Source organism: Tachyglossus aculeatus, chromosome 2 (genome assembly GCF_015852505.1).
Source record: "Tachyglossus aculeatus isolate mTacAcu1 chromosome 2, mTacAcu1.pri, whole genome shotgun sequence".
Taxonomy (NCBI): Eukaryota; Metazoa; Chordata; class Mammalia; order Monotremata; family Tachyglossidae; genus Tachyglossus; species Tachyglossus aculeatus.
Genome location: NC_052067.1, coordinates 4,663,492 through 4,688,051, shown reverse-complemented (window position 1 = coordinate 4,688,051; position 24,560 = coordinate 4,663,492). Strand labels below are relative to the sequence as shown.

At 51.5% G+C, this 24,560-nt stretch overlaps 1 protein-coding gene across 1 annotated transcript in view; it reads right to left on the bottom strand.

The window, feature by feature from the left end:
* The window catches only part of PHF14 (PHD finger protein 14), a 314,667-nt gene that overhangs the window by 235,336 nt on the left and 54,771 nt on the right, over positions 1 to 24,560 (bottom strand). Inside the window, exons 11-16 of the mRNA XM_038769100.1 lie at positions 23,663 to 23,933; positions 19,921 to 20,027; positions 19,451 to 19,546; positions 15,552 to 15,655; positions 13,838 to 13,969; positions 9,351 to 9,519 (exon numbers count right to left, since the gene is read on the bottom strand). Coding sequence (XP_038625028.1) covers positions 9,351 to 9,519; positions 13,838 to 13,969; positions 15,552 to 15,655; positions 19,451 to 19,546; positions 19,921 to 20,027; positions 23,663 to 23,933 — 879 coding nt within the window. The remainder of the gene's footprint in view (positions 1 to 9,350; positions 9,520 to 13,837; positions 13,970 to 15,551; positions 15,656 to 19,450; positions 19,547 to 19,920; positions 20,028 to 23,662; positions 23,934 to 24,560) is intronic.

Here is a 24,560-nt window from a genome sequence, read left to right as displayed (position 1 = left end):
GCACACAGTAAGCGCTCAATATATACCATCGATTGACAGGCTATATACACTTGATATTCACCCCACCCCCAACCCCACAGCACCTATGGACTTATCTCTGAATTAGATGTTATCGATGACTTATTTTATCATATTAACATCTGTCTCCCCCCTTAACGAATACCAGAACCATAATTCCTAGCCTGCTTCTCGGACCTCCAGCAGGTTTTACGAACTGAAGAATCTCCTGCTTCTTGTATCCAAATATTTCAGACGGCGAGGACGTTCGCCGTGTGGACGCCACACGCCCGTTTCGGCCCCTGATTATTATTTTGGTATTTGTTAAGCGCTTACTATGTGCCAAGCACTGTTCTAAGCGCTGGGTAGACACAGGGTAATCACGTTGTCCCACATGGGGCTCACAGTCTTAATCCCCATTTTCCAGATGAGGTAACTGAGGCACAGAGAAGTTAAGTGACTTGCCCAAAGTCACACAGCTGATAAGTGGCGGAGCTGGGATTAGAACCCACGGCCTCTGACTCCCAAGCCCGGGCTCCTTCCACTAAGCCACGCTGCTCCCAAAAGCCCCGAGGTCCGTCCCGACCGCTCAGGGAGCGAAACGCAGAACCAGGGGCCGCGGATTCATTTCAGATTATTTATTCTCCAAGCGGGCCTACTTTCCCTTCGTCCTCGATCGTCATTTCCTGGTGCTCTTTCGTTAATTCTAACCAGGATGAGTTTTAACGGGCGTTTTCTGCCGCTGAGAAGCCGGCAGTTCGGCCACGTGCAGGGCAGTCGTCCGATCCCAGCTCCGCCACTTCATCATCAATCGTATTTATTGAGCGCTTACTACGTGCAGAGCACTGTACTAAGCGCTTGGGAAGTACAAGAATAATAATGGCATTTATTAAGCGCTTAGTATGAAAGCACTGTTCTAAGCGCTGGGGAGGTTACAAGGTGATCAGGTCGTCCCACGGGGGGCTCACAGTCTTAATCCCCATTTTACAGATGAGGGAACTGAGGCGCAGAGAAATTAGGTGACTTGCCCAAAGTCACACAGCTAAGTGGCGGAGCCGAGATTTGAACCCCTGACCTCTGACTCCAAAGCCCGGGCTCTTTCCACTGAGCCACTTGCCTGCCGGCTGACCTTGGGCGAATCATTTCACTTCCTTGTGCCTCAGTTACTTCAACTGTAAAATGGGGGTGACGACTGTGAACCCCACGTGGGACAGGGACTGTGTCCAACCCAATTTCCTGGCATCCACCCCGGTGCTTAGTAAAGTGCCTGGCACACAGTAAGCACTTAGCAAATACTACAAATATGATTACTATTATTATCTAGACTGTGAGCCCACTGTTGGGCAGGGCCCGTCTCTATATGTCGCCAACTTGGACTTCCCAAGCGCTTAGTACAGTGCTCTGCACAAAATAAGCGCTCAATAAATACGAATGAATTAATAACATGCATATATGTAGCTTCCTCTCTGAATCAATCACTCAATCAATGGCATTTCTTGAGCACTCACTATGTACCTCCGTACGTCGTGAGCCCCGCGTGGGACAACCTGATGACCTTGTATCCACCCCAGCGCTTAGAACAGTATTTAGCACAAAGTAAATGCTTAACAAATACAATAATTATAATAATAATAATAATGGCATTTATTAAGCGCTTACTATGTGCAAAGCACTGTTCTAAGCACTGGGGAGGTTACAAGGAGATCAGGTTGTCCCACGTGGGGCTGACAGTCTTAATCCCCATTTTACAGATGAGGGAACTGAGGCTCAGAGAAGTTAAGTGACTTGCCCAAGGTCACACAGCAGACATGTGGCGGAGCCGGGACTATTATTATTAGTCTCATTACTAAGTGCTTGGGAGAGCACACTACAATTTCCTGCCCACAACTAGCTTACAGTCTAGAGGGGGTCAGACATTAATATAAACAATCAATCAGCGGCATTGCTTGGGCACTTACTATGTGCAGAACACTGTACTAAGTGCTTGGGAGAGTGTGCTGCAACAGAATCAGCGGACGCGTTCACCGCCCACAACGGGCCAGGTTATCCCTGTTCACCTGTTCTTGAGGGGAGACACCTTCACCCTTCAAGCCTCACCCCACTCCCAATCCATTCAGTCAGTCAGTCCGGTTGACTGAGCGCTTACAGCGCGCAGAGCACTGTACTAAGCGCTGGGGAGAGGACACTACGACAGTAAACCGACACATACCCCGCCAAGCCTCCTCGGCACCTCGAAGGAACGGGCCTCCCTTTCAGTGCCCTCATGAGAGAGATAGAGAGAGACAGCGGGAGAGAGACACAGCAAATAATAATAATAATGATGGTATTTGTTAAGCGCTTACTATGTGCAAAGCACTGTTCTAAGCGCTGGGGGGGTAACAAGGTGATCAGGTTGTCCCACGGGGGGCTCACAGTTTTAATCCCCATTTTACAGATGAGGCAACTGGGGCCCAGAGAAGTGAAGTGACTTGCCCAAAGCCACCCAGCTGACAGACGGCGGAGCCGGGACTTGAACCCGTGACCTCTGACTCCAAAGCCCGGGCTCTTTCCACTGAGCCAGCAAATGGCTTGCTGGAAGGGAGCGGGGCGGCTGACAGGATTTTTGTCAGGCAAGATTAATTAAATATAATCCCTCTTTTCGCAAATTAGAATGTAGGTACTTATTAAGAAGGACCAGGTGTTAAAACCCGACCTTTCGGAGAACATCCGAACGACAGAATAAACATCGGGCTGATGAATTTGAAGAGATGGGGAGGAGGAGAGACCTCGAGGCCAAGCCGCAAACAGCCCCGTGTCCAGTACCAGACGGGGGACGACGGGGCATGGAGCCGTCCAACATTAAATAGCCAAACTCAGATGCTCCCGTGGAGGAAAAAAATACGATTTAGGACAAAATGAACTTGAGGCTCCGTTACCAGATGCAAGAACGGTGAAAACCCACCTGAACGTTATTTATAACATCCCCATCCTGCCTCTGATCGGGAATGCCCTCCCTCCTCAGATCCCACAGGCAATGACTCTTCCCCCTTCAAAGCCTTCCCGAAGGCCCACCTCCTCCAAGAGGCCTTCCCAGACTAAGCCTCGCTTTTCCTCTTCTCCCCCTCCCTTCTGCGTCACTTGCTCTCTTCGCTCTTCCCTGCTCCCAGCCCCACACCACTTACGTCCCGATCTGTAAATAATTTATTTCTATTAATGTCCGTCTCCCCGTCTGGATCGTAAGCTCGTTGTGGGCGGGGAACGTCTCTCCCATCTCTGTTATTTTGTACTCTCAATCAATCATATTTATTGAGCGCTTACTGTGTGCAGAGCACTGTACCAAACGCTCGGGAAGTCCAAGTTGGCAACATCTAGAGACGGTCCCTACCCAACAGTGGGCTCACAGTCTAGAAGATTTTCTAGATTTTCTAGATTTGCAGAGCGGGCATCTGGCCTTCTGGCCACTTAATCCATCAATCAATCAATCATATTTATTGAGCGCTTATTCTGTGCAGCTCTCCCATGCACCCAGTATATTCATTCATTCAATCATATTTATTGAGCGCTCACCTCCTCCAGGAGGCCTTCCCAGACTGAGCCCCCTCCTTCCTCTTCCCCTCCTCCCCCTCTTCACCCCCCCACCTTACCTCCTTCCCTTCCCCACAGCACCTGTATACATGTATATATGTTTGTACGTATTTATTACTCTATTTATTTATTTATTTTACTTGTACATATCTATCCTATTTATTTTATTTTGTTAATATGTTTTGTTTTGTTCTCTGTCTCCCCCTTCTAGGCTGTGAGCCCACTGTTGGGGAGGGACCGTCTCTATATGTTGCCAACTTGTACTTCCCAAGCGCTTAGTATAGTACTCTGCACTCAGTAAGCGCTCCATAAATGATTGATTGACTGATTACTGTATATATGTATATATATGTTTGTAGGCATTTATTACTCTATTTATTTATTTAATTTGTACATATTTATTCTATTTATTTTATTTTGTTAATATGTTTTGTTTGTTCTGTCTCCCCCTTCTAGACTGTGAGCCCACTGGTGGGTAGGGACTGTCTCTATGTGTTGCCAACTTGGACTTCCTAAGCACTCAGTACAGTGCTCTGCACACAGTAAGCACTCAATAAATACGACTGAATGAATGAATGAATGAATACAGTGCTCTGCACATAGGCAGCGTTTGATACGTACGATTACTTGACGGACTGAACTAAAACCGCACAGGCAAAGAGCTTAACCATTAGAGAAGCAGCGTGGCTCAGTAGAAAGAGCCTGGGCTTGGGAGTCAGAGGTCACGGGTTCTAATCCCACCTCCGCCACTTATCAGCTGGGTGACTTTGGGCAAGTCACAAGTTCTCTGTGCCTCCGTTACCTCATCGGTAAAATGGGGATGAAGACTGTGAGCCCCACGTGGGACAACCTGATGGCCTTGCATCCCCCACCCCTCCCCAGCGCTTAGAACAGTGCTTGGCATACAGTAAGTGCTTAACAAATATTCATTCATTCATTCATTTATTCATTCAATCGTATTTATTGAGCGTTTACTGTGTGCAGAGCACTGTACTAAGCGCTTGGGAAGTCCAAGTTGGTAATATAATTATTAATATTATTATTAAGGGGCTATTACTAATAAAAAAGACAGAGACAACGCCGATGTCTTGGATGGCCACCTCCAGGAGGCCTTCCCAGACTGAGCCCCTTCCTTCATCTCCCCCTGAATCCCCCCCTTCTTACCTCCTTCCCTTCTCCGCAGCACCTGTATATATGTATAGGTGTTTGTACATATTTATTACTCTATTTATTTTACTTGTACATATCTATTCTATTTATTTTATTTTGTTAGTATGTTTGGTTTTGTTCTCTGTCTTCCCCTTTTAGACCGTGAGCCCACTGTTGGGTAGGGACTGTCTCTATATGTTGCCAACTTGTACTTCCCTAGCGCTTAGTACAGTGCTCTGCAAATAGTAAGCGCTCAATAAATACGATTGATGATGATGATGATGATGTTGGTGCCAACGTGTACTTCCCAAGCGCTTAGTACAGTGCTCTGCACACAGTAAACGCTCAATAAATACGATTGATTGATTGATTGAGGAGTGATGCGAAAGCACTGGGGAAAAATCCAAAGGGCTCCCCAGGTTCCACGCGTCATTGAGGCAAGCGCTCGCTGCTTTCTCCCGATCCGGGTGTTTGGAAGCTTTCGCCCGGAGAGACGGGACAAGGGTCGTGCCCAAAAGAAAGGGCAGGGATCGTCCGCCCATGCTGGTGAAGGAGGATGGAGCAGAAACCCGCAGAGGAAAGCCCGAGTGGGCGGCTCAGCGATAAAAATCACAGTGACCGTCGTATGGGGCGAGCGCTTACGAGAGCCTGGGCTTCGGAGTCAGGAGGTCATGGGTTCAAATCCCAGCTCCGCCACTTATAAGCTGTGTGACTCTGGGCAAGTCATTTAACTTCTCTGGGCCTCAATTACCTCATCTGCAAAATGGGGATGAAGACTGTGAGCCCCCCGTGGGACAACCTGATCACCTTGCAACCTCCTCAGCGCTTAAAACAGTGCTTTGCACATAGTAAGCACTTAATAAATGCCATCATTATTATTATTACATGCCAAGCACGCACCTAAGCACCTGTATATATGTATAAATGTTTGTACATATTTATTACTCTATTTATTTTACTTGGACATATTTATTCTATTTATTGTATTTTGTTAATATGCTTTGTTTTGTTGTCTGTCTCCCCCTTCTAGACTGTGAGCCCGCCGTTGGGTAGGGACCGTCTCTACATGTTGCCAGCCTGGACTTCCCAAGCGCTTAGTACAGTGCTCTGCACACAGTAAGTGTTCAATAAATACGATTGAATGAATGAATGAATGGGGTAGGCGTGCGTTCTTTAGGTCGGACCCAGTCCCTGTCCCACATGGGGCTCACGGTCTAAGCGGGGAGGGAGAACAGGGGTCTAATCCCCATTTTATAGCGGAGGCGTGAAGAAGTCACTTCGACCCAGCAGTCAATTATTGAGTGCTTACTGCGTGCAGAACACTGTACTAAGCACTTGAGAGAATATGGTATAACAACAGAACAGACACATTCCCTGCCCGCAATGCGCTTCCAGTCTAGAGGTGGAGACAGATATCAATAGAAATCAATCAATCACGGACATAGCTGCTGGGGGGCTGAGGGAGCGGGGAATAAAGAGAATAGAGTCACTTGCCCGAGATCACACCCACGACGAGTGAATAATAATAATGATGGCATTTGCTAAGCGCTTACTATATGCCAAGCACTGTTCTAAGCGCTGGGGGAGATACAAGATCAGCAGGTTGTCCCACATGGGGCTCATAGGCTTAATCCCCATTTTACAGAGGAGGTAACTGAGGCACAGAGAAGTTAAGTGACAAGCCCAGAGTCACACAGCTGACAAGCGGCGGAGGCGGGATTGGAACCCACGACCTCTGGCTCCCAAGCCCGGGCTCTTTCCACTGAGCCACGCTGCTTCTCAAGCTGTTCTAAGCGCTGGGAGAGGTAGAAGGCTGTCGGAGAAGCCGCGCTCTGAAGGGAATCACAGAAACGATTCCACTGTCAGTTTGCCCCAGGACTAGATTAGAACACAATCCAGTCTCTAGGCCATAATAATAGTAATAATAATGATGGCATTTATTAAGCGCTCACTATGTGCAAAGCACTGCTCTAAGCGCTGGGGAGGATACAAGGTGATCAGGTGGTCCTGCGGGGGGCTCACAGTCTTAATCCCCATGTTACAGATGAGGTCACTGAGGCCCGGAGAAGTGACTTGCCCGAAGTCACGGAGCTGACAATGGAAGGAGCAGGGATCTGAACCCATGACCTCTGACTCCAAAGCCCGGGCTCTTTCCACTGAGCCACGCTGCTTCATAAACCCACTGTGGGCATGGAATCAATCAATCAATCAATTGTATTTATTGAGCGCTTACTGTGTGCAGAGCACTGTACTAAGCGCTTGGGAAGTACAAGTTGGCAACATATAGAGACGGTCCCTACCCAACAGTGGGCTCACAGTCTAAAAGAATGCGTCTACCGACACGTTGTATGTTCCCAAGTGCTTACGACAGTGTTGTGCCCAGAGGAAGTGTTCAGTATGTACCACTGGTTGACAGACTGATGGATGACTGGAGGCTTCCCTTTTGTGATCTGGCCACGTGATCATTTCATGATGTCTCTCTCCCTTGTTCTAGACCGTAAACCCGCTGTGGGCAGGGAAGCAGCGTGGCTCAGTGGAAAGGGCCCGGGCTTTGGAGTCAGGGGTCATGGGTTCAAGTCCCGGCTCCGCCACTTGTCAGCTGGGTGACTTTGGGCAATCACTTCACTTCTATGGGCCTCAGTTCCCTCACCTGGAAAATGGGGATTAAGACTGTGAGCCCCCCGTGGGACAACCTGATCACCTTGTAACCTCCCCGGCGCTTAGAACAGTGCTTTGCACATAGTAAGTGCTTAATAAATGCCATCATTATTATTATTATTGTAACCTCCCCAGCGCTTAGAACAGTGCTTTGCACATAGTGAGCGCTTAATATACGCTATCATCATCATCAATATCACCGCTTACTGTTCTTTCGTATTCGCCCTAGCACTCCGTACGATATTCTGCACACCCTAAGTGCTCAATAAATACTATTTAAAGAATTTCTCCGCCCCTAGCACTTTCTGCTCTTCAAAACCCTCCCCAAATCCCACCTCCTCTCGCAGGCCTTCTAGGCTGCGAAGCAGTGTGGCCTAGTGGGTACAGGCCGGGCCTCGGAGTCGGAGGGACCTGGGTTCTAATCCCGGCTCCACCACTTGTCTGCTGGGTGACCTTGGGCAAGTTGATTCACTTCACCGTATCTCTGTTCTCTCAACTGTCAAATGGGGATTAAGACCGTGAGTCCCAGAGAAGCAGCGTGGCTCAGGGGAAAGAGCCCGGGCTTTGGAGTCAGAGGTCATGGGTTCAAATCCCGGCCCCGCCAATTGTCAGCTGGGTGACTTTGGGCAAGTTACTTGACTTCTCTGGGCCTCAGTTCCCTCTTCTGTAAAATGGGGATTAAGACCGTGAGTCCCAGAGAAGCAGCGTGGCTCAGGGGAAAGAGCCCGGGCTTTGGAGGCAGAGGTCATGGGTTCAAATCCCGGCCCCGCCAATTGTCAGCTGTGTGACTTTGGGCAGGTTACTTGACTTCTCTGGGCCTCAGTTCCCTCATCTGTAAAATGTGGAACAAGACTGTGAGCCCCCCCACGGGACAAGCTGATCACCTTGTATCCTCCCTAGTGCTTAAACAGTGCTTTGCATGTAGTAAGAGCTTAATAAATGCCATCATCATTATTATTATTATTAGAGACTGAGTTCAATCCCATTTGCTCATATCCACCCCAGGGCCAAGTGTGTGGTACACAGTGAGCACTTAACAAACACCACAACTGGATAGAACCCGGGCATGGGAGTCAGGAGGTCATGGGTTCTAATCTTGGCTCTGCCACCTGTCCGCTGTGTGACCTTGGCAAGTCCCTTCACTTCTCTGGGCCTCAGTAACCTCATCTGTAAAATGGGGGTGAAGACTGTGAGCCCAATGCAGGACAGGCACTGCGTCCAACCCGATTTGCTTGCAGCCGCCCCAGCGCTTACTATGGTGCCTGGCACATAGTAAGCGCTTAACTCAGTGGAAAGAGCCCGGGCTTTGGAGTCAGAGGTCGTGGGTTCAAATCCCGGCTTTGCCAACTGTCAGCCGTGTGGCTTTGGGCAAGTCACTTGACTTCTCTGTGCCTCGGTTCCCTCATCTGTAAAATTGGGGATTAAGACTGTGAGCCCTCCGTGGGACAACCTGATCACCTTGTAACCTCCCCAGCGCTAAGAACAGTGCTTTGCACAGAGTAAGCGCTTAATAAATGTCATCATCATTATTATTATTATTATTATTATTAACAAATGCCATAGCTACTATCATCATCATTACTATTATTATCTATTTAAATCTGTTTATTTATTTTGCTTGTACATGTCTATTCTATTTATTTTATTTTGTTAGCATGTTTGGTTTTGTTCTCTGTCTCCCCCTTTTAGTCTGTGAGCCCACTGTTGGGTAGGGACCGTCTCTATATGTTGCCAATTTGTACTTCCCAAGCGCTTAGTACAGTGCCCTGCCCATAGTAAGCGCTCAATAAATTCGATTGATTGATGATTATCTGGGGTAAGAGCCTAGGTGCCAGAGGCCAAGTCGCTTGACCTGTCTGTGCCTCAGCTTCCTCAACTGAAAAGGAGAGCTCCGCCACTTATTCCTTCTCTTAGACTGCGGGAGCCGGCGGGGGGGGGGACCCGGGCGCTTAGCACAGCGCTGGGCGCGGAGCCGGCGGTACCGTGTTGCGGATGGGGATCTTCTTGGGTTCCGGCTGCACGTCCTGGGGGACGAACTTGACCGGTTCCTTGATCTGCCTCCTGGATCGCTTGGTCCCGTCGGGGAGGGTTTCCATGGCGACGTCCGTCTCCAGGTCGCTGCTTCCCGCCTGGTCGCACTCGGAGCATTGCCTGGGGAGAGAACAGGGCGGGCTCCGTTAGCTCCCCCCCGGCGTCCCCGCATTCGACAGATCCCACCCTCCGCCGCTCTCCCCGCCTTCAAACCACATCTCCTCCGAGAGGCCTTCCCTGACTAAGCCCTTGTTTCTCCTCTCCACCCTCCCTTCCGCACTGAATGCCCATCCGCCAAGCTCGCTCAATTCCTCCCTTCAAGGCCCTCCTGAGAGCTCACCTCCTCCAGGAGGCCTTCCCAGACTGAGCCCCCTCCTTCCTCTCCCCCTCACCCCCCTCCCCATCCTTTTAGACTGTGAGCCCACTGTTGGGTAGGGACCGTCTCTCTATGTTCCCGACTTGTACTTCCCAAGCGCTCACTAAATACAACTGAACGAATGAATGGTGGTCTACAGGGAGCAGAAAGCCGGAGAGGGGGTTGGATTTGGGAGGGAAGCGGAGAAGCAGCGTGGCTCAGTGGAGCGGGCCCAGGCTTCGGAGTCAGAGGTCATGGATTTGAATCCCACTCCGCCACATAATAGTAAAAATAATAAAGATGGCATTTATTAAGCGCTTCCTATGTGCAAAGCGCCGGGGGGATTCAAGGTGATCACGCAGTCCCACTGGGGGCTCACAGTCAATCCCCATTTGACAGATGAGGTCACCGAGGCCCAGAGAAGTGAAGTGACTTGCCCAAAGTCACACAGCTGACAGTTGGCAGAGCCGGGATTTGAACCCACGACCACTCACTCCAAAGCCACACGTCTGCTGTGTGACCTTGGGCAAGTCACTTCACTTCCCTGAGCCTCACTTCCTTCATCTGTAAAACGGGGATTAAGACTGTGACCCCCATGTGGGACAACCTGATCACCTTGTATCCCCCCCCGCCCCCCGCCAGCGCTTAGCACGGTTCTTTGCACATAGTAAGCGCTCAACAAATTTCATCATTAAATTAAAATTAGGGAAGAGAAGGAGCTCCGTTCTGGACACGGTACATTTGAGGTGGCGGGTGGCTATCCAGGTGGAGGAAGGGGGAACTGAGGCACGGCAGTGAAGAAGAGGGATTGGGGCGGCAGGTAATCTACCCATCTACCCATCCGGCACTCAAATTGATCCTACCCTCTGAGCACTTACAGTGGGCAGGGCAATGTATTACTAGTGCTTGCTTAGAACAGTGCTTTGCACATAGTAAGCGCTTAACAAATACCATCACTATTATTACGACTCAATAAATACGATTGAATGAATGAATGAATGAATATGAGCTCACTGGACCCAATCCGTATCCCACATGGGGCTCACGGGCTGATCCCCATTTTACAGATTCATTCATTCCTTCATTTATTGAGCGCTTACTGTGTGCGGAGCACTGTACTAGGCGCTTGGGAAGCACAAGTTGGCAACATAGAGAGACGGTTCCTTACCCAACAGTGGGCTACAGATGAGATGACCGGGACGCAGTGAAGTGACAGGCCCATAGTCACAGTAGGCGAGTGGCGGAATTGGGATTAGAACTCAGGTCCTTCTGACTCTCTGGCCCTGGGATCGATCTATTATTATTATCATCCTTTCCATCCCTAAGCTACACTGTTTTTCTATTTTGTATCTACCCCAATCCTCAGAACAGTGCTTGACACACACCAAGGGCCTGCCCCAGACTGAGCCCCCTCCTTCCTCTCCTACCTCCTTCCCTTCCCCACAGCCCCTGTATATATATGTTTGTACAGATTTATTACTCTATTTTATTTGTACACATTTATTCTATTTATTTTATTTTGTTAATATGTTTTGTTTTGTTCTCTGTCTCCCCCTCCTAGATTGTGAGTCGGCTGTTGGGTAGGGACCGTCTCTATATGCTGCCGACTTGTACTTCCCAAGCACTTAGCAGAGTGCTCCACACACAGTAAGCGCTCAATAAATACAATTGAATGAATGAATGAATATTACTAATAATAATGATGGTATTTGTTAAGCACTTACTATGTGCAAAGCACTGTTCTAAGTGCTGGGGAGGTTACCAGGTGATCAGGTTGTCCCACGGCGGGCTCAGTCTTAATCCCCATTTTACGGATGAGGTAGCTGAGGCCTAGTGAAGTGATTTGCCCTAAGTCACACAGCTGACAAGTGGTGGAGGCGGGATTTGAACCCATGACCTCTGACTCCAAAGCCCGGGCTCTTTCCATGGAGCCACGCTGCTTCCCCTGCTACTAGATGGCACCGTACTAGGCGGAATGCCCTCCAAGAGCTTACAACCCAATGGGGAAGACAGACACGAAAATGAATTGGAGCCCCAACTACCGTACGGCGCTCAGCGGGCGGAAGGACTAAGCTCCTAGAGGGCAGGTGTCACGTCTGCTAACGCTACTGTCCTCTCCCAGGTGCTTACTACAGTGCTCTGCGCACAAAACTAAGCTCCTGGATTAGGGGCGTGAGTTCAGCAGGAGCCGGAATGGTGAAAGCGACCTGAGGAAGGAGGGGGGGCTTGGCTTGGGAAGCAGCGTGGCTTAGTGGATACAGCACAGGCCAGAGCGTCAGAAGGCCCTGGGTTCTAATCCTGACTCCACCACACGCCTTGCTGTGTGACCTTGGGCGAGCCGCTTAACTTCTCTGGGCCTCAGGCACCTCACCTGTAAAATGGGGATTAAGAGCGTGAGCCCCATGGACAGGTACTGATTAACTTGTATCTACTCAGTGGCTCAGTGGAAAGGGCCCGGGCTTTGGAGTCAGAGGTCATGGGTTCAAATCCCGGCTCCGCCACGTGTCTGCTGTGTGACCTTGGGCAAGTCACTTCACTTCTCTGAGCCTCAGTGCTCTCAACTGTAAAATGGGAATTAAGACTGTGAGCCCCACGTGGGACAACCTGATCACCTTGTATCCCCCCCAGCGCTTAGAACACTGCTTTGCACATAGTAAGCGCTTAACAAATACCATCATTATTATTATTATTACTCCAGTGCTTAAAACAGTGCTTTGCACAAAGTGCTTAACAAATACCATCATTATTATTATTATTATTATTATTACTCCAGTGCTTAGAACAGTACTTGGCACATAGTAAGCACTTAACAAGTATTACCGTTATTATTATTGGTCTCAGGTAGCATGGCTCAGTGGAAAGAGAACAGGCTTTGGAGTCAGAGGTCTTGGGTCCTCAAAAATCTCCAGTGGCTACCAATCTGCGCATCAGGCAGAAACTCCTCACCCTGGGCTTCAAGGCTGTCCATCCATCCCCTCACCACCTCCTACCTCACCTCCCTTCTCTCCTTCTCCAGCCCAGCCCGCACCCTCCGCTCCTCCGCCGCTCACCTCCTCACCGTACCTCGTTCTCGCCTGTCCCGCCATCGACCCCCGGCCCACGTCCTCCCCCGGGCCTGGAATGCCCCCAGTCCCTCTGCCCATCCGCCAAGCTAGCTCTCTTCCTCCCTTCAAGGCCCTACTGAGAGCTCACCTCCTCCAGGAGGCCTTCCCACACTGAGCCCCCTCCTTCCTCTCCCCCTCGTCCCCCTCCATTCCCCCCGTCTTACCTCCTTCCCTTCCCCACAGCACCTGTATATATGTAAATATTTTTGTACATATTTATTACTCTATTTATTTATTTATTTTACTTATACCTATCTATTCTATATATTCTATTTTGTTAATATGTTTGGTTTTGTTCTCTGTCTCCCCCTTCCAGACTGTGAGCCCACTGTTGGGTAGGGACTGTCTCTATATGCTGCCAACTTGTACTTCCCAAGCGCTTAGTCCAGTGCTCCGCACACAGTAAGCGCTCAATGAATACGATTGATTGATTGATTCAAATCCCAGCTCTGCCAATTGTCAGCTGCGTGACTTTGGGCGAGTCACTTCACTTCTCTGGGCCTCAGTTCCCTCATCTGGAAAATGGGGATGAAGACTGTGAGCCCCCCGTGGGACAACCTGATCACCTTGTGTCCTCCCCAGCGCTTGGAACGGTGCTTTGCATATAGTAAGCGCTTAATAAATGCCATCATTATCATTATTCCCTCCCCCTCCCCCGCCCAACTCCCGGCATCCTCTGCTCCCTCGGGCTGCCCGCCTCCGGCTCCCACTTTCACTCATTCGATCGCATAAAATCTATAAAATAAATACAATAAAAACTAAAAAATAAACGACAGCCATTACCCTTCCCTTCCCCGCCCGGTCACCCCCGCTACCCCCTGCTCTCTCCCGCTGCCCTCTCCGGCTCCAAATGGACCGCTTCCTTCCCCCTCCCCCGTCCAACTCCCAGCATCTTCTGCTCCCATTCCCGGCTCCAACATCCCGCGACGCCCACCGGCCTTCCCTCCCGGCCCCGTCCGGTCGCGGCCGCCGCGGTTACCAGTAGCTGTTCTTGGTCTTGCGGGGCATGCGGGTGAGGGGCGGATCCAGGCAGCCCAGGTGGTAGTGGAGCTTGCAGGTGTCGCAGAGCAGGAGGAGATGCTGGTCGTGGTTCTTCTTACAGATCCCGCAGCTGGCAACGCGGGCACCGACGAAAAAAAACACAAAACGTTAAAATCCCCCACTGCTCGCCCCCATTCCCTCCGAGCAGCCCAAATCCGCTCCAAACTGGCCCCCAAATGGACAGGGGGCACCGGGAAGATCCCCGGGATGTGCGATCGCCAGCTAGGCTGGGGCTCGGAAGACCCGGGTTCTAAGCCCGTTTCGGCCACTTTTAATTCATCTGGTCGCGTTTATTGAGCGCTTACTGTGTGCTGTGCGAGGCGCTTGGGAGAGGACACATTCCCTCCACACAACGAGCTTAAGGTCTTGCTTGCTGTATAACCTTGGGCCAGTCACTTTTTTATGATGGCATTTGTTAAGCGCTTACTATGTGCCCAGCACTGTTGTAAGCACTGAGAAGCCCTTTACTTCTCTGGGCCTCGTTTACCCTCATCTATAAAATGGGGATTAAAATCGTGAGCCCCAGGTGGGACACGGCCTGCGTCCAGGCTGATTGGTTTGTTAATAATAATAATAATGATAATAATGGCATTTGTTAAGCGCTTACTATGTGCAGAGCACTGTTCTAAGGGCTGAGAGGGAATACAAGATGATCAACTTGTCCCACGCGGGGCTCACAGTCTGAATCCCCATTTTACTGATGAGGTAACTGAGGCTCAGAGAAGTTAAGTGACTTGCCCAAGGTCACACAGCAGATATGTGGCGGAGTCGGGATTCGAACCCATGACCTCTGACTCCAAAGCCCGCACTCTTTCCACTGAGCCACGCTGCTTCTCTTATTCCCTCCAGACTGGAAGCTCATTATGGGCAGGGAACATGTCAGCTAATTCTGTTGTACGGCACTCTCCCAAGCACTTGGTACGCTGCTCTCTACGCAGTAAGCACTCAATAGGTCGCACTGATCGGTTGATCTCCCCCAGCGCTCAGCACAGCGCTCTGCACACAGTAAGTGCTTGAGAAATACCATACCAAAAATAACCAAAAAAAAAAAAAAAAAAAACACGGAGTGACTGATGAAACCACGGGAAGGAGAAGACATCACAGATCCCCAGAGGCGTAAGGGTGTGCCTGGCTTGTCTCAGAATAATAATAATAATATTAATAATAATAATAATAATACATGTTAAGGGCTTACTAGGTGCTAAGCACTGTTCTAAGAACTGAGATAGATCCAAGTTAATTAGGAATGTGCCAAAAGGAAAAATGGTGGACCAGGGCTCGGACGGACCCAAAATCTGGCCGGGGCAGAGACCCCCCCCCCCCCCCCACCCCAGAGCCTCAAAAGCCTCAGCCTGTCCCTGGGGCTCCTCTGGGGCCCACTCTCCTGGACCCCACCCAATAATAATAATAATAATAATAATAATAATAATAATAATAATAATTACGGTATTAAGTGCTTACTTTGTGCCAGGCACTGTACTAAGTGATGGGGTGGATACAGGCCAATCGGGTTGGACACAGTCCCTTTCCCACGTCTCAATCCTCATTTTACAGATGAGGGAACTGAGGTCCAGAATAATAATGATAATGATGGCATGTTATTAAGCGCTTACTATGTGCAAGGGCGGGGGGGGGGGGGGGTCCGTACTCGCCTGTAGAGGACGGCCGGGAGCGCCGAGGTCTTCTGGACGCCTCCTTCCTTTTTACTGGGCTTTTTCTCCTTGGGCGCTCGCAGGATGGCCGGCACGTTCAACTTCTAGTGGTGCGAACAGACGCCGTTGACGGGGTTTGAGGAAAGGCCCCGACGAGCGCCGCGGCGGCGGCGGGGTCCCGGCCGGCCGGGTGAGGGGGAGCTCCGCGCCAGGGGCGGACACAAGGGCTGTGTGAGAGACCCCTCCCCGCCGCCCGCCCACCCTTCCCGGACCCCCGGGGACGACGGGAGAGCGGGATTCTCGGCGCGACTCCTGTCGAGGCCTAAATGACTGCTCCAGCGCTTAAAACAGTGCTGTGCACATAGTAAGCGCTTAATAAACGCCATTATTATTATATCCACGGCGACCTCCGATAGCGGCGAGAGGCGGGAAGTCCCGCTCCCGTCCTTTCTCTTCTCCTCTGAGCGTAAAACGGCGACCGACAAGGACCCGTCGGTTCGGGAGCTCCGAGAGGCGGTGGGAGGGTGAGGGAGACAGAGAGAAGGCGGCGAGAGACAAAGAAAGAACAAGAAGGGGAAAAAGGGGAAGAAAGATGGAGTGAGAGACACAGAGATGGAGAGGGGCTGAGGGAATCAGAGCGCTGCAAGAGACGGAGGTGGTGAGGCGGCGCTTCATACGGTGCCCTGCCCACGGTAAGCGCCCAAATTCCACTGAAGGATTGATGAGACAAGAGAGAGATGCAGAGAACAAAGAACAGAGAAGGCTAGAGCCAGACAGCAGCAGAGACGCAGAAGGGGAGACGTAGAGTGAGAGAGAGCCAGGATGAGAGAGACGAAAAGGGCAAGAGAGACGCAGCTTCAGAAACAGGGTGAGAGACACAGGAAGTGAGAAAGCAGAGTGAGATGTAGAGAGCAAGACAGACAGCGCAAGAGACTGAGGGTAAAAGCCAAAGAGAGTGAGACGGAGTGAGAGACACAGCTTCAGAAAGAGAGTGAGAGACACAGAAAGTGAGGAAGCAGAGTGAGATGTAGAGAGCAAGACAGACAGCGCAAGAGACTGAGGGTAAAAGCCAAAGAGAGTAAGACAGAGTGAGAGAGACACAGAAAGCGTAAGAGACATAAAGAGAGAACACAGAGAGCAAAACAGAGCTAGACAGACAGTAAAAAGCAACAGAGTGAGATGCAGACAGCAAGAGAGACATAGAGCGAGAGACAGTCAGTCAGTCAATCATATTTACTGAGGGCTTACCATATGCACAGCACTGAACTAAGCACTTGGGAGAGGACGCTATAATGCTATGACACATTCCCTGCCCAAAATGAGCAAGAGAGACACAGAGAATGAGACAAAACGAGACCCAGGGAATAAAAGAGATGTAGGAAGTAAGGCACCACCAGGGCGAGAAACAGAGCAGAACGGAGATAGACAGTGACGAACGCAGACAGATGGAGCGAGACAGTCAGTCAAATACAAGGAAAGAGGGAGAGAGAGCGAGAGAGAGAGAGAGAGAGAGAGAGAGAGAGAGAAAGAGAGAGGTGGGGGAGAGACAGATAGAAGAGAGAAAGAGAGGGGGGAGAGAAAAGGAAAGGGGGTGGGGGAGAGAGAGGAGAGAGAGAGAGGGGGGACAGAGAGAAAGGAGAGGAGAGAGGAAAGAGAAAGGAAGGGGGAGAGAGAGAAGAGAGGAGTGATGGGTAGAAGGGACAGAGGAAAGAGAGGAGACAGAGGAAAGAAAGGAAAGGGGAGAGAAAGAGAGAGGAGAGAGATGGGAGGGAGGAGAAAGAGAGAGGAAAGAGGAGAGAAAGGGGAGAGAGAGAGGAGAGAGATGGGAGGGAGGAGAGAGAGGAAAGAGGAGAGAGAGGGGAGAGAAAGAAAGGAAAGAAAGGAAAGGGGGAGAGAAAAAGAGGAGAGAGATGGGAGGGAGGAGAGAGGAAAGAGAGGAAAGGGGGGAGAGCGAGAAAAGAAAGAAAGGAGAGAGGAAAGAAAGGAAGGGAGAGAGAGGAAAGAGGGGTAAGGGAGAGAGAGGAAAGAGAGGAGGGGGAAGGAAAAAGGAAAGAGAGAGGGGGAGAGAGAGAAGAGGGAGAGAGGAAAAAGAGAGAGAAAAAGGAGTGAGAGAAAGAGAGAAAGAGACAGGGCGCATGCCCAGAGACGGCAGTGTAGTTGAACAAAGCCAAATGAGAGGTAGTTTTTCTCCCACCATTTCCCCTGGTCCCCGGTGGCCCCCGGAAGGCCTCTACGGGTTCCTAACAACCCTATCCGGATGGAGCGGCGGGCGGGCCAACTGGGCCAGCTTCTGTTGGACCGTGGGCTCCCACCCGCTTCCCGCAAACGGCCGTGCTCTGCCCCGGTCCCTCGTGGTTGCCCTGGGGGGGCCAAACCTCCGCCCACACCTTGGTCCCGGCCTTTTTGCAGCAGGCCTCTCCGTGCCCTAGCCCATATCCGGGAAGCCTCGATCCCGCTGAGAGGGCGGTGAGGAAAAGCCCGGCTGAACCAGCTCTCACCAGGCCGAGGAGGAAAGAGGTGAGAGGAAGGGGGTGGAGAGAGGAGGGCTAGAAGACGGTCTTGGGGTGAGGCCCGAGCCTCCCGCCGGCCCAGAGGCAGCCCGACATCCCCGAGGATTTTTCCTCCAAAGGAGCATGTGAAGGCAGGCGGCCAGGACCGCCGGGATCTCGTGTTTCCAGCGTTCCCCAGACAACCAGGATCGGGGCTGCGGCCTGAAGGGGGGCCGACACGGACCTTCGACCCCCTCCCATGCCCGGCTTCTGTGGGCCCACGCGCCTCCAACTGCCACGGGCCACCCGCCACAGAAGCCGCAGGGATAACGAGGGTGGTGGAGGGGGTTTCTCTGCCCGGCCTCCCTCACCGGAGGGGAACGACCGGGATGGGGCATTGATGGCGGGGGCAGCCTCTCTGTCCGGCCACCCTCAGCGGCGGCGAGAAGGCCTCCCGGCCCAGTCTCTCTCCAACCACCCACACCGATGGGTCCCCTGAGCCCATGACGGACGCCCCCGCCGAGGCCAAGGATGGCACCTCGTCTCCTGTCCTGGACCAACTGATCGCCCGCGGCTTCCTCGGGAACCGGCCTCCCTCCCTGGCCGGCGCACAGCCCAGGCTAAAAGCCCGCCTGCCTGCCACGAGCAGCCCACTCAGCTCGGCTCAGCCGGACCACTGGTGGAAACCACCCCTGGCCGGTCGCCTCCGGCTCCTCGGAACGGCGGGATCACTCGGTAACCACCCACCTCTCATCCCACCCGGAAACACGGCAGGGCCGGGGACCTCGAAAACCTTTCTTCCCAGCAATGTGCTCCTCTCCGCCCCCCGCTCCCAACCGCCTCGTTCTTCCGGAACCGACGCGCCCCAGCCGGAAAATCCCGGGTGGGATCGCGCCGTCTCCTTGCCCCGGCAGCGTGGCGGTTCGTCATCTCCACGGGCGGCCGGACCCTTTTGTCAGCCCGGCCCGGGGTCAACCCCGAGGATGGGGGTCGAAAGACGGGGGGCTCCGTGCCCCCGTGAGGCATTTTCCTATACGGGGGACGGGTGGTGAGCGGAGTTACCCGCCAAACCCGCACTGGCGTGTATATGAGTGGGGGGCCAGGCTTGCCGGTGGGAAAGGGGAGAAGAGCCTGGGCGATGACCCTGGATTTCACCTTGGCTGAAACCAGATGACTTTGGATTTCCCCCCACAGTCTACTCAGTCCCAGCCAGCGGAAGAGGCGTTTGCCCACGAGAGAGTGGGGACAGCTCCAAAATCGGGTGGGCAGGAGGTGGCTGGCCATGGGGGTCTCTCGCTCTCCCCTCTCCCCCCAGAGCCCAGTGGGGCCGGACGCCCCGTCCGATAGATCCCTTTCTCCCTGTGAGGCGGCGGCGGCGGAGGGCGCTTCGCCCGCTGTCTGCCCACTGACCTGCCCGGCAATCCGGCCCAGGAGGGACCACATGCCCTGGCCTTCGTGGCGAAGCTTCCCGTTCAGGTTCTGCAGCTCCTCCAGGGACTCGCACAGCTGAGGAAACCAAAGGAGGAAGGAAAAGATCCCGGAAAGGAGTCAAACTCATCGATCGAGCGCTTAGCGTGTGCGGAGCGCTGGACCGAGCGCTCGGAGGAAGACTGTGAGCCCGTTGCTGGGTAAGGCCCGTCTCTATATGTTGCCGACTTGTACTTCCCAAGCCTTCAGTACAGTGCTCTGCACACAATAAGCGCTCAATAAATACAAATGAATGAACGAACGAATGGGACAATACCGCAGACGTGCATCCTGCACTCAACTGGCTCAGTCTAGAGGAGGAGACAAACATGAACCCACACAGAGGTCTTAAAAGTTCAGTCCCTCAGAGACCCTACTTTATCAGAAACGTGCCACCCTGACGCTCCGCTCACCTTATTGTACTCCACGTGAAGCTTTTCTTGTTCATTTTCCAGTTTATCTTTGATATTCTTCTGCTCGGCCATATTTTCCTGGATTTGCATCATGCGCATGTTCCTCTCTATTGAAAAAAAAAAGTTCCACTGGCTGGCTTCGGTGGAAAAGGCAAAGACTTCAGACCGACAGCCAAACGCGCCCCCCGGGAGATGAAAATCCAGATAACTCACCGACAAGATAGGTTTTATGCAATGTACCCGGGAATTTCTTGGGTCAAGGTACAAGCAACCGACATACTTACAGTATTCAGGGTACAACCTAATTTTGGCTGAGTTCAAAGCCACATAAAACTACTCCTTATCCGCTGTTTTCTCTCCGTGTCTGCTGCCTCTGGCTTATCCGTGTGTTTGTTTGTTTCGTCCTCTGCTGTGCTTGCTAATAGCAGAGAGTAGCGCCCGCTCCTCGGCCTCTTTTCTTTCCATTCTTCGCCCCCTCCTCCCAAGTTTGCCCCCCCTGCTTTGCCTGTTTTGCCCCACCTCCAGGAGATCCCTATCTCTCTCTCTCCTGTCAATGGATGGTATTTACTGAGTGCTTCTTAAGTGCAGAGCACTGTAACGACGATGATGGTGGCAGACTGAGCCCCTTCCTCCCAGACTGAGCCCCTTCCTTCCTCTCCCCCTCGTCCCCCTCTCCATCCCCCCATCTTACCTTCTTCCCTTCCCCACAGCACCTGTATATATGTATATATGGTTGTACATATTTATTACTCTATTTATTTATTATTTATTTATTTATTTATTTTACTTGTACATTTCTATCCTATTTATTTTATTTTGTTGGTATGTTTGGTTCTGTTCTCTGTCTCCCCCTTTTAGACTGTGAGCCCACTGCTGGGTAGGGACTGTCTCTATGTGTTGCCAATTTGTACTTCCCAAGCGCTTAGTACAGTACTCTGCACATAGTAAGCACATAGTAAGCGCTCAATAAATACGATTGATTGATTGATTGATTGATTTGTTCGGCGCTTCCTACGTACCAAGCACTGTTCTAAGCACTGGGGCAGATAGGAGGTAATCAGATTGTCCCACCTGGGGCTCACAGTCTTGATCCCCCCTTGATCCCCCCTTTTACAGATGAGGTAACTGAGGGTGCGGAGAGGTGAAGTGACTTGCCCAAAGTCACACAGCTGACCGGGGACGGAGCCGGAATTAGAACCCACGACCTCAGACTCCCAAGCCCGGGCTATTTGTCAGCTGTGTGACCTTGGGCAAGCCACTTCTGTGTGCCTCAGTTACCTCATCTGTAAAACGGGGTTTAAGACTGTGAGCCCCACATGAGACAACCTGATAGCCTGGTATCCCCCCCCCCAGCGCTTAGAACAGTGCTTTGCACGTAATAAGCGCTTAACAAATAGCATCATTATTATTAGAGAAGCAGGGTGGCTCAGTGGAAAGGGCACGGGCTTTGGAGTCACAGGTCATGGGTTCAAATCCCAACTCCGCCACTTGTCAGCTGTGTGACTTTGGGCAAGTCACTTCACTTCTCTGGGCCTCAGTTCCCTCATCTGTAAAATGGGGATTAAGACTGTGAGCCCCCCGCGGGACAACCTGATCACCTTGTATCCTCCCCAGCGCTTAGAACAGTGCTTTGCACATAGTAAACGCTTAAGAAATGCCATTATAATAATAATAATAATAACTAAGCCACGCTGTTTCTCTTCACTGTACTGTACTGCGCTTGGGAAAGTACAATCCAACAAAATTAGCAGACACGTTCCCTGCCCACAGATGAGTTTACGGCCTAGAGATAATAATAATAATATTGATGGTACTTGTTAAGCGCTTACTATGTGCTAAGTGCCGCTCTTCTAGTCTAGGAACCGTTTGCTTCAGATCCTCCCCTCAACCATCCCGGTTTGATCTTTCTTCACCTCCCAGTCAAGACTATTTATTTATTTATTTATTTATTTTACTTGTACATATCTATTCTATTTATTCTATTTTGTTAGTATGTTTGGTTTCGTTCTCTGTCTCCCCCTTTTAGACTGTGAGCCCACTGTTGGGTAGGGACCGTCTCTATATGTTGCCAATTTGTACTTCCCAAGCGCTTAGTACAGTGCTCTGCACATAGTAAGCGCTCAATAAATACGATTGATGATGATGATGACGATGATGACTAACGGCTTCCTGACTGATCCCCCTTCTCCGGGCCCCTTTTCTCTCAAGTTTAGCCTCTGAAGAGAAGCGGCGCGGCCCAGGGAAAAGAGCCGGGGCCTGGGTCTGCCGCTTGCCTGCCGTGTGACCTTGGACAAGTCACTTACCTTCTTTAGTGTCCTCATCTGAAAAATGGGGATACAACGTTCTCCCTCCAACTCAGACTGCCCGCCCCAAGCGGGATGGTGACCGTCCAACCTAATTAACTTGCATCCTGCCCGGCACTTAGAACGATACTTGACACGTAGTGAATGCTTAACGAAGACCACAACTACGTGGCTCAGTGGAAAGAGCCCGGGCTTTGGAGTCGGAGGTCATGGGTTCAAGTCCCGGCTCCGCCAGCTGTCAGTTGTGTGACTTTGGGCAAGTCACTTCACTTCTCTGGGCCTCAGTTCCCTCATCAGCAAAATGGGGATTAAAACTGTGAGCCCCCCGTGGGACAACCTGATCAACTTGTAACCTCCCCAGCGCTTAGAACAGTGCTTTCCATATAGTAAGCGCTTAACAAATGCCATCATTATCACTATCATATTAATATTCATAATAATAATATTGTTACCCCTCTAAACTATCAGCTTGTTATGCTTACTTGTGCTACTAATAACGTTATTATCCCTCCAGACTATAAGATCGTCGCCGTGCAGGGAACGTGTCTGCTAATTCTGTTGAACTGCATGTTTCCAAGCACTTAGTACAGTGCTCGGCACATAGTAAGCACTCATTTAAGAAGCAACACGGCCTGGCGGATAGAGCTCGGGCCTGGAAGACAGAAGGACCTGGGTTCTACTCCTGGCTCCGCCACTCGTCGGCTGTGTGACCCTGGGCGAGTCACTTCACTTCTCTGGGCCTCAGCTCCTTCATCCGTAAAACGGGGACGGAGACTGCGAGCCCCTTGTCGGGCAGGAACGGCATCCCACCCATTATCTCGTATCTACCCCAGCGTTTAGTACGGTGCCTGGCATATAGTAAGCGCTTAACAAGAGCCATTAAAAAAAATAATAATAATAATACCATTGATTGACCGACTAATCATTATTGTTGTACGCGGTTGCTACCACCCCAAATCATTCCGAGGGTCCCAAACTCCAGAGCCGGGCGCTTAGTACAGCCCTCAGCGTGGCTCAATGGAAAGAGCCCGGGCTTGGGGGGTCAGAGGTCACGGGTTCAAATCCCGGCTCCGCCAACTGTCAGCTGTGTGACCTTGGGCAGGTCACTTAGCTTCGCTGTGCCTCAGCGACCTCATCTGTAAAGCGGGGATTAATAATAATAATAATGATGGCGTTTGTTAAGCGCTTACTATGTGCAAAGCACTGTTCTGAGCGCTGGGGAGGTAACAAGGTGATCAGGTTGTCCCACGGGGGGGCTCACGGTCTTAATTCCCATTTTACAGACTGCGTAAGACTGTGAGCCCCCCCGTGGGACAACCTGATCACCTTGGATCCCCCTCCAGCGCTCCGAACAGTGCTTTGCACATAGCAAGCGCTTAACAAACGCCACCATTATTATTATTATTATTTTTCCGGCGCTTGACGAACAGGGCCCTCACCGAAGTAGTAATTGACGAAGTCGGCGGTGAGGGCGGGCTGCTTGTGCTTCCTGCGGCCGTCCACGCTGGAGCTGGTGTCGGAGGTGTCCACGGGGAAGATGTCCGTGCTGATGCCCATGAGCTCCGCCTTGCGCATGAGCTTGCGGATGGCCGAGGCACTGCTGGTCAGGGGCCTGGGCAGCTTCTCGCGGGGCACCCAGGCCTGGGGCCGGCTGCACCGCGCCACTTCCGCCTTGGCTCGGTACTGCTGCAGCCTGGCGTTGATCCGGGCCTGCCCGGGAAGGACGGACGGACGGACGGAGGGACGGGAAGAGAGGACGAGAAGCGGAGGGAGAAAGGGACGGAGGGAGGAGGGTCACCCGCCTGAGCCACGCGGGCCCGGCTGCTGGCCGGCTGGCTCCTCCGGGGCCACCCCGCCTCGGCTTCTACCCCATCTAGACTGTGAGCCCGCTGTTGGGTAGCCACTGTCTCTATATGTCGCCCACTTGGACTTCCCAAGCGCTTAGTACGGTGCTCTGCACACAGGAAGCGCTCAATAAATACGACAATGAATGAATGAATGAATGTCGCTGTTTTAACTACTCTTTACAGCATTTCTTAAGCACTGGGGTAGATAAGAGGTAATCAGGTTGTCCCACATGGGGCTCTCAGTCTTGATAATGATAATAATAAGAAGAATGATGGCTCATTGTTTTAACTACTTGGGTTGGTCGTTTTACGGCATTTCTTCAGCACTGGGGTAGATAAGAGGTAATCAGGTTGTCCCGCATGGGGCTCTCAGTCTTGATGATAATAATAATAAGAATGATGGCTCATTGTTTTAACTACTCGAGTTGGTCGCTTTACAGCATTTCTTAAGCACTGGGGTAGATAAGAGGTAATCAGGTTGTCCCACATG